The following is a 15986-nucleotide window of genomic DNA, read 5'->3' on the forward strand; positions in this document are numbered from 1 at the left end:
TTTGTGGGCTGTTTGCACAGTCTTATTGTAGTTAACCCTTGATTGCTGGGAGGAATTGATCTCCCAGCCAATTGACTGTGATGACCAGCTATGTCTACACTGGAAGATCTGTTGCGCAGGAGACACCCTTATGGGCAGGACTTGCTTCAGTGAGGCTTTGGTGCTCACTGTGTCTGTCCCTTGAGTGTGTCTCTTAAAATGTGAAGAGTTGTAATCCAATATGGTCTCACTCTGACCACTGGGTACACTGGCTCTAGGATCTCCAAGGAGGTGCAAGGTCAGCCACTGTCTGGGGCCACCCAGCAGGAGCTACAGAGACATCTACAGATTCCTCCTCTTTATATGGGATTTGGAAGTGCCCAGATGAGGCCCAATTGTGAAGCAAGGCAGGCTGCTGCTGCCAGGCTTTATGCCTTCTTTTGGAAGCTCTGGGGCTCTCTGACCCAGCTGCAGTTTTAGGTGGAGAAAGGACAGGCCATTCATATGCAAAAGCTGATGCGCACAGTTTGGATGGGGTTGTAAATTAGGTGGGATGGGTTCTCTGGGAATCACCAGGGCAGAGCAAACAGCAGTGGTTGCCAGTCAGCCCTGCACCAGAGAGGTCCCCTGGTCTCCATGTCCCACGCCCCTGTGCAGGAACAATGATCGCTGCAAGCACCTCTGAGAGAAAGCCACCCTTGCGTTCCTATCCCAATGCCAGTCCAGTTTCTCCCTGTATGTGCCTGCGTCCCCCAGAGTCTCACCCGGAACTGGAGTTCAGAGCAAGTGGGAGCTTGTATCTCTCTTCTGATTAAAAGAGCAGCACATCCAGGTGCCTCCACACCTCTTACCAGTCTCAATGTGCTTTCTTCACCTCTCTAGTTGTGCAACTTCCATTCATCCAGCTTTCCCACGGTTCTGGGTGGTAGTTGTTCTGCCTTTTAGTTGTAATTTTGATGTGGTTGTGAGAGGCAGCAAGTATAGGTGTGTATCTATGCCGCCATCTTGGTTCTCTATCAGAATGGCAGTTTTTTATCTTGTTTTATACATTACAATCAACGGAGTAGACATAAGAGGGATACACAAAATCCACTGGTGATAGATTAGGGATGTAGGAGAAAGCAAAGAGGGGGGGACCTCTGGGATTGAATGAAAAGTAAAATGATAGACACTTATTTTACTTAGGTGGGTACAGGATAGTTAACAGTTAACAATTAACATGCTAACAATAACAACAAAAGAGTTTGTGGTCTCAGTCCTGGCTCCAGCAGGCTCATTTGGTTGTGCTCTGAGGGGTCCAAAAAAAGGGAAGTTACAAATTACCCTAATATTCCTCAGGTATGTTATCTTAGATGCAAAAAGACAACAGGCTCAGTAAAGTTGATCTTTGTCAGGGAAGATACTGGCCTAGGACGGAACTACCCACCATAAACTGCCTTTTAATTAAAGGTTTTTAATTTCAGACCATCCTTTGTGGTTACTTTAGGTGTCTAGAGTTTTCAAGGGCAGGCCTTCCTTGAGTTAGTCAGGTTACCATGTGGCCCCTTTTTATCCACAATCTGTACTCTTCTTATTGTTCTTGTCATTATTTTATGAAATGATTTTTGTAAAACTCACTGTCTTAGATTCTTATCTATGATTCTTAAGGTCAGCATGAAGAATAATTAGTATAAATAAGTCATGGTTTATGGTGAAAATTTCTTCTTACAAACATAATTTTATAGCTTTAATATAGGAAAAACTTGCAATCATTTCTATTAGTAACATGACATAGGATATGGGTTTTCATTATTTATATGTAGAGGTAAATTCTATTACAGTCACTCTTCTCCAACTGCCATGAGTTTGGCTCAGGAGAAAATGACTCTGAAAGAAAATCTCAGGAGGTTTTTATATTTCTTTGTGGACCTCATATATAACTGAATCACTTTCTAGATATGCCTATTAAAGAACCGAGTCCCCATAAAAGTATATATATCAGAAGAAAGGTGGAGGTGGATGGGTGGGTGGATAGGAAGAGATCAAACAAAGAACTTGAATGCATATATACATAACCCATGGACACAGACAATAGGGTGGTGGAGGTCTGGGACTGGGGGCAGGAGTAGGCTATAAGGGGTCAATGGGAGAAATAAGGGGACATATGTAATACTTTCAATGATAAAGATTTAAAAAATATTTTTAAAAAAGTATACATGGGTAGGTAATCAATTGATGGAGGCAAATAATCCTATTGAAACATTTACTATTTATTTTTGATATAGCACTTTTAAACAGGCTGATTAATTTCCTTTATGATTTTACCCTTGAAAGTACACGCTATTTTGTTCTTTGTCACTGTTGCGTGACATTCCATTTGGTAGTCTGCTTATTTTTAGCCAGACTATCAAAGTATTTTTCTACTGGACTGTTACAGCACTTAAACTTGGAATCTTATAACGTGAGGAACTGCACTGGGGAAAAGAAGAAACATCTAACAAATGGGAAATTATAAATCTAGACCAACCCAAACTTGTACTGGTAAATATTGTATATCTTTAAATGTAATATGGTTCATTAATAGTTGTAGATAATTAACATTTCCTTGGAATATTTGTTAATTTTTACACAGGTGATAAAATGATATATTATACAAAAGTGTTATGAATATTATCTGAATTCAAATTAATTTTTTGAAATAGAGAAAACAAATTTATTACAAAAATGTATTATTAGTTCCTAGGTATAATATTGTAGGAAAAAAATTGTAATGCTGCTGAACATAGGCATCTTAGAATTATATCTTAACTACCTAGTATTTAGAACCAAAAAACTCTTTTCTAGAAACGAGATTGCTATAATTAAAAAGCGATTAAATCCAATGAAATAAGTCAAATATATATTTTATGTAAATGTATTATCCAATATCAAATGGGTTCTTAATCACTTCAATTCAATATGATTGCCTTTTAAATATAAACATCTGCATTTTAAGCTCACAGTCAGTAATTTAAATTAAGTATGTAGAATTAAGAATAAAAAAAAGTTTTAATTACTTCTATATTATGATCTGTGTTTACATTTAGCAAAACAATGTAAACTATGATTTTATCCTTTTTTTTCTAGATGAATGGAAAAAAAAGGTCAGTGAATCTTATGTTATTATAATAGAAAGATTAGAAGATGACCTGCAGATCAAAGAAAAAGAATTTACAGAATTAAGGCACATATTTTGGTAAGGTTATTATTTCTTTGTATAAGTGACTTCATTATTTTTCTTGTTTAAAATATATCTCTATATATTTTAAAAAGTAAACTCTATCCAGTCGTGTTCTCAGTCTTAGAATGTAAAGTTATCCTCTCTTGACCATATAAACAGATTATATCCTTAAAATATGGCTTCTACACTCCCATTACTGAAGTTGAAAAGGAGAGGAACCTAAGGGCTAGCCTTTGAATACTGTTGCTGATGCAAATAATCTTTTCTGGAATTAGATCATTCTTGTAAGCCATGCCAGCAACAAACAAGACGTCTTTTCCCAATGGTGGCAGAATATTGGCCACATTGTTTTCTTTGCACGACTAGACTAAGTCTAATTTTAACAAACCCTCTGGTCTCTTGACATAGAAAGGATGTCTCTTAATGGAACTGAGTATTATTCTGCCCCTGAAAAATCATATAACAATGAGTTATATTGGCTTCAGGTTTCCAGTGGGTTTTATTCTAAGGCAGTGGTCGGCAAACTGCAGCTCGCGAGCCACCTGCGGCTCTTTGGCCCCTTGAGTGTGGCTCTTCCACAAAATACCACGTGCGGGCATGCATCTACAGTGCGATTGAAACTTCGTGGCCCATGCGCAGAAGTCGGTTTTCGGCTCTCAAAAGAAATTTCAATCGTTGTACTGTTGATATTTGTCTCTGTTGACTAATGAGTTTGCCGACCACTGGTCTAAGGTAATAATAGAAAAATAATCTGGCATAGTGCCACAACCTTGGAACACATAAAACATTCAGAAAAGGGGGTCAGACCCTTATACTAGTATATACAAGCATCCTTATAGAGAAATTGAATCTGGCCTTGAGAAACGGGGAGGGCATTAGTTTAAGTTAGCTGCCTGACTGAGACACAGTTCCATGCAGGCCAGTTAGCCATGTTCACTTACAGCTGTGTTAGTCATATAATGCCCTCATGACAAAGAACTCCACATTACTTGGAAAACAAGTATAAAGCAATGACAAAATGACATTATATTTTTAAATTTCAGACATAGTAAACATACTAAACTCACATAACTGGCAAATAAAATTATCCAGTTATAATATAGTATATATAAAATTTGTTAGGGGTTCATAAGGCCTTCATAAGTGTTCAATTTATGGTTTGGGAAATAGTATAGTCTTCTGTTATTTATTTGGCACAAAATGATTAACTCAGCATTGACACACGTGATGAGATACCCTGGGTTGAGTTGACTTTTGCAAGTATTATCCTATGCTCAGATATGGGGAAACTTTTAAATTTCCTGTAAAGATGTGACTGGTACTTTGGTATAATAGATTTATACATACGTATTTATTTTGTTGGAAAAGAGATATGAATATAGAACGTAATCATAAGTCCTCTAGCTTTTATTAACTAAGATAAATATACCTAATGAAATGTGATTCAATTGAAGAGACTTTCCCCAATTTTATAAAGTCAAAACCTTATTTATTTATTTTAATTAAGGAAATATTATACAAATATATCAAGCCTGATTTTTAAAAAAAGAAACACATCCTTTTAAGGATTAAGCAGTGGGCTTGAGATGTAAATTTTTCTCTCACACTACATCAACAAGCAGCTATTTCAACAGCTCACACTATAGCTGCCTTTTCCTACATTTTCACTACATGTGATAGAAGTGACTGCCTTTTTGCTGATTAGTATTGGGGGTGAGAGGCAAGAATCAGCAGCAGGGAGATTATAGTAGAAAATGTATTGTGCCAGCTATATTTAAGGTGCTATTCCAGACACATCAAATATAAGACATTATTTAATCCTCACCATGACCATGCATGGAAGATAATATTTCTAATAAACTAAAGAACAGAGAGGTTGTGTCAGTTCAGATCATGTGCTGGAACTGTGATTTGTAGCAAGTTTGTCCTGACTCCATAGAGAGAGCTTTTCTTGTTTGTGTGTGTGTTTTTTTAATGTTGAATTTCTTTTTTAATTTTTAATTTAATTTTTCCATCACCTTTTAGCCCATCTATGCCCTCCACTCATCACCCTCCACCACCACCAATAACCACATGTCCATGTCCATTAGTCCCCTCTTGTTTTTTTTCTTTTTGCTCAATCTCTCCACCCTGCATAGCATGGCCACTCCCGCTCCCCACAACTATCTGTCTCTCTCTATGCATCTGTCTCTATTTTGCTTGGTAGTTCAGTTTGTTTATTAAATACCACGTATGAGTGAGATCATATGGTACTTGTCTTTGACTGGCTTATTTCAATGAGCATAATGTTAGAGAAAGCTTTTCTTACTGTAATACCTGCTTCTTATTATAGGACTTCAAAATCTGGTTGAGAGAAAACACATCTATCTATCTATCTATCTATCTATCTATCTATCTATCTATCATCTATCTATAACCAGGCTGGAAGGGAGGGCAGTTGGGGGTGATCAGGCCTACAGGAGAGGGCAGTTAGGGGTGACCGGGCCTGCAGGGGAGGGCAGTTAGGGGTGACTGGGCCAACAGAGGAGGGCAGTTGGGGGGGACCAGGCATGCAGGGGAGGGCAGTTGTGAGGGACCAGGCCTGCAGGGGAGGGCAGTTGGGGACAACCAGGCCAGCAGGGGAGGGCAGTTAGGGGTGACCAGGCCTACAGGGAAGGGCAGTTGGGGGGGGGGGGTGGAACAGGCCTGCAGGGGAGGATAGTTGGGAGGGACCCAGGTCTTCAGGGGAGGGTAGTTGGCGGGACCAGTCCAGCAGGAGAGGGCAGTTGGGGGGGACCAGGCCTGCAGGGGAGGGCAGTTGGGGGCAACCAGGCCCGCAGGGGAGGGCAGTTAGGGGTGACCAGGCTGCCAGGGGAGGGCAGTTAGGGGCAATCGGGCTGGCAGGGGAACAGTTAGGCGTCGATCAGGCTGGTAGGGGAGTGGTTAGGGGGTGATCAGGCTGGCAGGCAGAAGCGGTTAGGGGCAATCAGGCAGGCAGGCAGGCGAGTGGTTGGGAGCCAGCAGTCCTGGATTGTGAGAAGGATGTCCAACTGCCTGTGGGATCGGGCCTAAACGGGCAGTCAGACATCCCTTGAGGGGTCCCAGATTGGAGAGGGTGCAGGCTGGGCTGAAAGACACCTGCCCTCAGCCCAAATTTCATGCAACAGGCCTCTAGTATATATATAAAACCCTAAGCAACTGGTTGACCATTCAACCAGTCGACCATTTGACCAGTCGCTATGACGTGCACTGACCACCAGGGGGCAGATGCTCAATGCAGAAACTGGCCCCTGGTGGTCAGTGCGCTCCCACAGCGGGAGCGCCGGTCAGATGACCGATGGGCACCAGACACCTGACTCACCGCTGGCGAGTGCAGCTACAGTGTCAGGAGCCTCTCCTGCCTCTGGGCAGCACTACTGAGCAGCTGCGGCAGCAGGTGCAGCAGGGGCAGGATGAGTGGAAGCTGCATGGTGCCCGGCTCAGGCTCCTCCCCAGCCACCTGCTGCTTCAGGCACTTCTACATGTCGGACTGCTGGTTTGGGGATCGGGCCAAAACCGACAGTCTGACATCACCTGAGGGGTCCCAGATTGCAAGAGGGCACAGGCCAGGCTGAGGGACCCCACCGGTGCATGAATCTGTGCACTGGGCCTCTAGTATATAAATAATTCACAGAAGACAGTCTATGACAAGTGCCAAGTAGAAGAAAAATAAGAATAAAATAAAGATTTGGGGTCTTGATTGATTCATTGATTTTAAAAAGCATTCCAGATAAAATGCATTCCAACAAAGATATATAGGCAAGAATAAATGTGAACCATGGAAAGTGAAGAAGAGGCAAGAAAAACTAACATCTTGACCATTTTATGTAAGTTGAGTAAGAAAGCTATGTCAGTCAGGTTAAGGGTTTTGCAGTCATGCAAACAGTTTTAAATCTAGCTTCTTCTATTTACAAACTATATATCCTTAGATATTTTACTGAATCTCCTTAGCCTTATTTATATTTTAAAGTGAGGTTAATAACCTCACAGGCTATCTGCAAAATGATGTCAATTAAGTGCTGAGTATAGGGCCTAACACACAATAGGCATTGAGTAATTGAAGGTTTTTATTACTATGATTGAATGAACAAATAGGGCAGTTTGAAAGACCGAAGACTATTATCGAATGGGAGTAACAAATAGTTTATTGAAAGTTAAAAGGTGAGAAAGTTAGAATAAAATGTTTTTATCTGAAGAGGGTGTTTTCAAAAGTAAAAATGTAAAATGTTAGAGCACTTCAAGATTATGCAAAATTCTGAAATATAAATTTTAAAAATTGTGATCAGAAGAGATTTAATGAGTTTTTAGACACTCTATTAAAAGGCTCATCAAACTGGATGTCAAATTCCCTGAGAATAATGGTAGGGCATTTTGTAGAAAGGAAGACTGGTAGCCTGGTGCTAATGCCATTAAGGAAGCCACAGACACATCCAATTAGCCGGAAGTGATAATAATGAAGCCACGGAGAGGATTACCAGAGCCTAGAATCATGTTTCTCCAAGGGCTAAGCACCTCCTATGTAGAGTAGCCGGCAGTACTTGCTAAAATTTTAGATTTCATGATTCCACCCCATCTCAAATGAATCAGAACCTCTGGGGATGACTTCCAGAAACCTGAATTTTTAACAAGCTCCCCAGGTATTCTTGTATGCTAAAAATGATACTTCTGCTAAAGTTTGAAAACTAGACTTCTAGGAAGATATCCGAGTTACGCTGAGAACTCTGCCTGAGGTGATATCAATGAAGGAACGCAGAACATGAGAACAGAAAGCTGGCAACTAGTATGATCTCCAGAGAGTTAATGGAGCAAGCAAACAAACAAACAGAAAAAAGGAGTACCCTGCTTTGTCTGATCCCATCAAGGCCAAGAGCATCATCCAGGAAAGAAAGTCAATCGTGCCTAGGGCAGAATTTTCTTTCCTCTAGAATAAAATGATGGATGACAAGGAAAGAAAAGAATGGAGTACTGAGAATAAAAATTGTCTCACTCACTGGCTCACATACAAAAATCTTAAGGGTATTTGGGAAGATAAACTATATTATACAAAATCACATTTAAATGAGTAGGACATTTTAGGTGTCAAATATGTGTTAAAATATTTCTCTTTCTCATCTTTATTCATGTCTTACACAATGTGAGGAGTATTCCTGTGATGAACGGTTGCGCTATGCTGCCTGACATCAGGCTTTCTCTAAAATAAGATAGCAGAAAAACTGTAAAAGATGCCCCTCCCCCCGCAAAAAAAGTTTTTTAACACTAGAGTAACAGGTGGAGCATCACTGAGCTAAACAGTTCCTTCTGAGGTTTTATTTTGGATTTTGTTATGTTTTGTTTTCATTTGCTGACAAGTTTCTTTATAGCATTGATGGTAGATCTTCATTTTGTTCATTAAGAGACCTTTCTCACCATGGAGCACAAAGGCTTCTTCCTGTCCGCTCAAATACACAGTCTCTTGGTATAGCTTTCACCCATAATATAGTACAGAACAATATAGCATTAAACTTTAAAAAGACAGAAAGACCTAAAGCATTATCTTGCTTATGCCAATTGATGGCACCTTTGGAATGAGAACTTGATATGAGTAAGAAGAGGAATGGAAATGGAAAGTTCCTTCATCTTCCACAATAAAGTTACATTCACTCATAACTTTTGACATTTGTTGAGCTAGTGGTTGGGTGATGGGAAGAGATGAGGAAAAATAGAAGGCGGAGAAGGAAGACAGAAGTGTACAGTGGAGGACCATTGTCTGATTATTTCGTCTTCTATGTTCTCTTTGATCTTTGCGTTAATCAATATAACGGCACTTAATTCATGGTATTGTTATCCATTTACAGGTCTAACTACTAATATATGTGTTCACTAAAGACAGCCTCTTTATCTTGTTAACTTCATTTATATTTTTTTTTATTTATTTCTGATATCTATTTGTATAGCAATTGAAGGGAAAACAAACTAAAAATTTAGTGTCTACTGTATGCTAGGCATGCTACATGGTATTTTAATATGTATTAGCTCATATAATCCTAAATGTATACAGGAATGGGAAAAGTAGGTTAATAATAAATAAATAACACAGTAATTAATAAATAAATTATAATACAAGATTAAACTGTTTTGCATACTCAGAACTGTGAACCTACTTTTGCCAACTCCTACATATGTAAAGGGCTTTAGCACAGTGACTGGCACATGGTAAATACTAAAAAATGTTAGTTAAAAACTATTCATCATTGTTTGTATTAACAACACTATGAAGCAGATATTACAATTTACATATTATACCCAAAGAAATTATATAGGTTGCACAACTGGTATGGTTGTGCTGGGATTGCATTCAACTCTACTTAATTCACAATTTTCATTATCTTGGTTTTCAACCTGGGCATGGGAAAGAGGTATAGATCAGAACTATCTTTGAAAAACTTTCATTTTTCCCATGCTACTCCACAATTTTGCTATATCCTATGTATCAAAATTGTCCCTAGGTGTGGGAGTAGAATATAGAATATATTTATGCCCCCACTCCCACTGTCTGATGATACATTTACCATTCTAGGATCTTTGAAAAATACTTATGTAGTGGAGCGCCACATGCAATTTTTAAAAGGTTCCTAATTAAATTATTTTGTTTCAACATGCTTTTAAGTCATTAGCAATTTTAGAACACTGTTTTGCCAATTTCACTGTAAATCTTTTTGTCTGATTAATCTATATTATAAAATTTGGATCACTATCACCATACTCCAGAGAAGTTATAATTTTTCAAAACCATGACTTGTCCACATAATCAAAAGAACCCTATTTGTTTATTTTCTCCTTAGTCGCCATTGCCCTAGGAGCTGTGTCTGTAAAGATATTGCTATGACATATGTCTGCTATTTTGCTGCCTATGGAGTCTTGTAGGATTTTTATGGTTTCCCGTCTTATATTTAAGTCCTTTAGCCATTTTGAGTTTATTTTTGTGTATGTTGTAAGTTGGTGATCTAGTTTCATTTTTTTGGATGTATCTGTCCAATTTTCCCAGCACCATTTATTGAAGAGACTGTCTTGACTCCATTGTATGCTTTTGCCTCCTTTGTCAAATATTAATTGAGCATAATGGCTTTCTGGGTTCTCTGTTCTGTTCCATTGGTCTATATATCTGTTTTTGTGCCAGTACCAGGCAGTTTTGAGAACTGTGGCTTGGTAATATAACTTGATATCTGGTATTGTGATCCCTCCAACTTTGTTCTTCTTTCTCAGGATTGCTGTGGCTATTCGGGGTCTTTCTTTATTCCAGATAAAATTTTGGAGAGTTTATTCTAGATCTTTGAAATATGCCATTGGTATTTTCATGGGGATTGCATTGAATCTGTAGATTGCTTTGGGTAGTATGGACATTTTAATAATATTGATTCTACCAATCCATGAACATGGTATGTTCTTCCATTTGTTTATGTCTTCTTCTATCCTTTTTTCCAATGTCCTGTAGTTTTCTGAGTAGAGGTCTTTTACCTCCTTAGTTAAGTTTATTCCTAGGTATCTTATTTTTTTTTGGTGCAATGGTAAATGGGATTGTTTTTTTCACTTCTCTTTCTGTGAATTCATTATTGGTGTATAAAAAGGCCATAGATTTTTGCATATTAATTTTGTATCCTGGTACATAACATCAAAATAAAAAGCTCCTTCATAGCAAAAGAAACCATCAACAAAACAACAAGAAAGCCCACTGCATGGGAGAACATATTTGCCAATGATATTTCAGATAAGGGTTTAATCTCCAAAATTTACAGAGAACTCAGACAACTTAACAAAAGGAAGGTAAATGATCCAATGAAAAAAAATGGACAAAGGACCTAAATAGATACTTTTTGAAAGAAGACAGAAGGAAGGCCAAGAAACATATGAAAACATGCTCAAAGTCACTAATCATACAAGAGATGCAAATCAAAACAACAATGACATACCATCTCACACCTGTCAGAATGGCTATCATCAACAAATCAACAAACAACAAGTGCTGGTGAGGATGTGGAGAAAAAGGAACCCTCGTGCCCTGCTGGTGGGAATTTAGACTGGTGCAGCCACTGTGGAAGACAGTATGGAGTTTCCTCAAAAAGTTAAAAATGGAACTCCCATTTGACCCAGTAATCCCACTCCTAGGACTATATCCCAGGAAACCAGAAACATCAATCAGAAAGGATATATGCACTCCTATGTTCATAGCAGCACAATTTACCATAGCTAAGATTTGGAAACAACCTAAGTGCCCATCAGCAGATGTGTGGATTAAGAAACTGTGGTACATCTACACAATGGAATACTACATTGCTATACAAAAGAAGGAACTTTTACCATTTGCAACAGCATGGATGGAACTGGAGCATTATGCTAAGCAAAGTAAGCTAGTCGGAGAAAGATAAATATCACATGATCTCACTCATATGTGGGATATAATGATCAACATAAGTTGCTGAACAAGAATAGATCCAGAGACAAATGGTGGTTAGAGAGCAACCAAAGGACTTGCATGCATGCATATTAGCATAACCAATGGACCCAGACAGTGGGGCAGTGGGGGCTTGCCTGGGGTGGGAATGGCTGGGGAGGGGGTCAATCGAGGAAAAAGGAGACATATGTAAAACTTTAGACAATAATAATTTTAAAAAATGAAAGAAAAAGAATCCTATTTTTTTCTCATTTTAATATATTTTGACATTGAGTAGCTATATTTTGGCCAATAATGACAATATCTCACTTTAAATTGATTAGGTTTAATAAATGAACAAAAATAGTCAGAAAATGCTGTTCTAAATGTTGCAACATTTAGAGAAAAATTTAAAAACAGAAAAAAAAAATTAAGGAGGTTTTCTGAGATGCACCTTACTTCTTATTTTCTCCCTGAAAAGTTCTTCTGGGCCCAACTACAGATCACGATACTTATCCTCCAAATAAGACATCTACTTTTTCAGAACTATAGCCAATTATGAAGTTTAGCTATTATAAAATGAATAAGCATTGCAGATGGAGCTTATCTAAGAAGAGTGAAAGTATCTATCAAGTTGCTAATATAATATTGAGGGAAGAATGTCATCTTTTGAAAAGTAAACTAGAGTAACAGTAATATGCCCATCAGCAGATGAGTGGATTATATGCCAAACTGAACAAACAAACAAAAAACAGCAGCACCAACAGAAAGACCTCAAACCAAAAAAAGTTAATTCACATTGCCCCAAGACTGCCTACCTTCCTACTTCTTTTCTTCTTTGCCTAGTTAAAATTAGTTATGTCCTGTGCAGTGTTTCTCAGTGGTGTAGCATTGACCTATGAACCAGGAGGTTGCAGTTCAATTCCCAGGCAGGGCACATGCCTGGGTTGCAGGCTTGATCCCCAGTAGGGGTTGTGCAGGAGGTGGCCAATCAGTGATTCTTTCTCATCACTGGTGTTTCTATCTCTCTCTTCCTCTCATTTCCTCTCTGATATCAATAATATATATTTTTTAAAAATTAGTTATGAATGAAAATTTAAAGGAATATTGTATAAAAACCTTATGAAGCCGCTTGATCTCAATCTCTTGTTCTCTATCACTCACTCTCCATCTCTGTCTCTTTCTCTCTCTGTGTCTCTCTAACTTACTACCTCACTCTAACTTTCCCTCTTTTTATTTTTTTAAAATATATTTTATTGATTTTTTACAGAGAGGAAAGGAGAGGGATAGAGAGTTAGAAATATTGATGAGAGAGAAACATTGATCAGCTGCCTCCTGCACACCCCGTACTGGGGATGTGCCCACAACCAAGGTATATGCCCTTGACTGGAATCAAACCTGGGACCCTTGAGTCCGCAGGCAGACGCTCTATCCACTGAGCCAAACCGGTTAGGGTTAACTTTCCTTCTTTTATCTTTCCTCTATTTTTCTTTTCTAGCCCACATTGCCTCCATGTTTTCTTTCTCTTTACCTTTCCCCTTCTCAAATGCAAAGCAAAACAATAAAAAAGATAAAATAATTAATATGAATGCTTCAGTAAAAATAATTATTAATAGCAGCTAATATTTACAAAAGCCTTATGAGGTCTTATCCGCTTAAACCTCAAAATCCTGAGATAAAAATTATTATTGTCCCAATGTTATCATCCTTAGCTATTCTTGCTTTATCTTCCACCATATTTCAATAATTGTTTATTGTATGTATGAATGAATAAATGAATGAATATACTTCATATTGTTAGTTTGCAGATTTGATCTGGAAGATATCAGACAAACAAGATATATTCCTAGGGATATGTCTTGGGAAAAGATCTTACTGATGATTGTTTTCTATTTCTATTGTTTTTTGGGGAAAACAGCAGCATCCACAGAGAACTACACAGGAACTTACAGCCAGCCATTTGAAACCTAAATTATCAATTTGGTAACTAGATGATCCATAACAAATTCTTACCTACTTGTACCTCCTTGGTCTCTCCTTAAATTTCAGACAATGAGTTAATTTTAAAAATGTGTCTACCTATCTGAATATTTTGGACAGTAATGTATTATTTTTTGGCCAACTGTTGAAATGTTATATTTTTAAAAGTTTCCACTGGTGGTCATGTCAGATATTGTGTTGAAAGGATGAGGTCATGAGAAAGAAGTTTAATTGGATCACAAAACTGCCTACTTTCCTGGATAAAAGGTAAAGATTAAGAAAAGAGTTCATTATGCTATAAGAAAGAAAGTAACCTTTGGGTACAGAACTACAGTTTTTTAATGATTAAGGAGAAACTTAGAAATGTATTCATAATAGTGACTTCATTTTAATTAGGAACTTCATTTATGCCCCAGCAAGCACTGTGAACTCATTAGGATATGATAAGTTACAGTACAGCATGGTAGGTGATGAAAAATGTAAGGGGAAATTAAAAAATAAATTGAGTGTAGGGTATTAGAATACATAAGTGATGCTCAGTTGGCAGTGAAGTTGACATACATAGTTGCTTTAGAAGAGGCAAAATAAAGTAAAATTAAATATCTCTCCTAGGAATGATTGCTTTAAAATCTTGAACATTTTAATTGCATGTATCAAAACAGAAACATTCAGCTAGAAGTTAATGGGAAGTGAGAATTAGGATTCAAATATAGTTTCAAAATAACTCTTTTTAAAAATTATGTTCCTGTTATTAAAGTTAAGATAAAAATTGTGCTATTAAAATTGCACTTGACTGCCAGATATTGTGAGAGTTTATTCTCTGTTGGTTCATTTTGTTGGCATTAATAGAAGTTGCATGAATTCAAGGAGGATAGAATTCAACAGCAGAACAAAGCAACAGGCAACAGCTCAGTTTTGAGCAAGGAGCTCTTTAGAACTGTATTATACTGAATCACTTAAAAATGGTCAAGTCTAATTTAAGATTCAGTGAGCTGCCCTGGCAAGGTATTTTAGTTGGTTAGTGTGTACGCACAATATACCAAGATTTCGGTTTTGACCCCCTGGTTAGGGCATATACAAGAAGTGACCAATGAATGCATAAATAAGTCAAACAACAAATTGATGTTCTCTCTCTCTCTCTCTCTCTCTCTCTCTCTCTCTCTCTTTCTCTCTCTCTTTCTCTTTCTCTCTCTCTCTCTTTCTCTTTCTCCTTTCCTAATCTCTCTCCCCCCCCCCCCCTCTGTAAACCAATCAATCAATTTTTTAAAAAGATTCAGTGAGCTAAGGAGCTAAGAAATGATGGTTGAATAAAAACTCAAATATAATTCCTGCTTTCAATGTTATTTATGTAAACAGCAGACATTCACTTGGTGTTATTCTTTTTTTTTTTTTAATAAAGCAGTGGACTTTAGCATCTTATATTTTCAGTTTATTTAGTGTTTACTTTCTTTGCAAAGCTTATAGGAGCAGTAGAGATCAGAAATAATGCTCAGGTCAGTTGCAGGATTCTCTCTAACTTGTATGTTCCCAAGACAGAAGCACTAAAAAAGATCCAGGAATTAATAAGTAGTTTATATCAAGTAGACTGTTGAAAACAATCTTAAGGGAGTATTAAGAACCAAGGTAGGGCACACAATTGGTGTTCAGTAGGTATTATGCCAGACTGATCCAATGCATTGGCAAAGTTAGATAATGGATTGAATGATAAAATGATTTTAAATACAACCTATTTTTTCCCCATTTGGATTTATTGTTCTTTTAATATCTCCATTGTTGAAAATATAGTGTCCCCAAAAATGAATACACACTTTAACAGCTGATAACACACTTAATTTTCATTCCCTTTCAGGTTTAACTGATTTGAAATAATTTGTGAAGCCAGACTAAGCTTTGAACCAAGAAAATTTAACCTAAAGTGCCATTAGACTTTTTTTTTAGTTCTTACTTAATTTTATTAGGCTATTGTAACTTAATATCTAAACCAGACAAGGACTTTATGATAAATCATAAATAAATGAGATTTTTATATACCATGTTCATAACAGCATTATTTACAATAGCAAAAAGGTATAGGCAACTCAAATGTTCATCAATGGATGAATGGATAAAGAAAATGTGATATATATATATATATATATATATATATATATATGTATAATGAAATAAAAAACATATATATGTATAATGAAATATTTTTCAGCCTTAAAAAGGAAGGAAATTCTGACACAAAACAAAATGGATGAACCTATGAACCTTGAGAACAGTGTGCTAGATGAAATAAGACAGTCACAAAAGGACAAATAATCTATGATTCTTCTTATATAAGGGACCTAGAAAAAATATTCAAAATGCCACTAGACTTTTTTATGGGGATACATAAAAGCTAAAATTTACAACACAGAA

At 37.3% G+C, this 15986-nt stretch overlaps 1 protein-coding gene across 3 annotated transcripts in view; it reads left to right on the plus strand.

The window, feature by feature from the left end:
* The first annotated feature begins 2340 nt into the window (after positions 1–2340).
* Positions 2341–15986, plus strand: part of TNNI3K (TNNI3 interacting kinase) — a 314607-nt gene continuing 300961 nt past the window's right edge. For 2 of the 3 annotated variants that reach the window (XR_013959750.1, XM_080652369.1), the window contains exons 1-2: positions 2381–2499; positions 3085–3193. Coding sequence is in view for 2 of the 3 variants with exons in the window: in XM_080652369.1 (XP_080508495.1) it covers positions 2460–2499; positions 3085–3193 (149 nt within the window). In the remaining variant the exon portion in view is untranslated. Of the gene's footprint in view, positions 2500–3084; positions 3194–15986 lie in introns of all 3 variants that reach the window. The other variant, XM_080652368.1, reaches the window with a different exon arrangement.

The sequence above is a fragment of the Plecotus auritus genome, assembly GCF_963455305.1.
Source record: "Plecotus auritus genome assembly, chromosome: 2".
NCBI lineage: Eukaryota > Metazoa > Chordata > Mammalia > Chiroptera > Vespertilionidae > Plecotus > Plecotus auritus.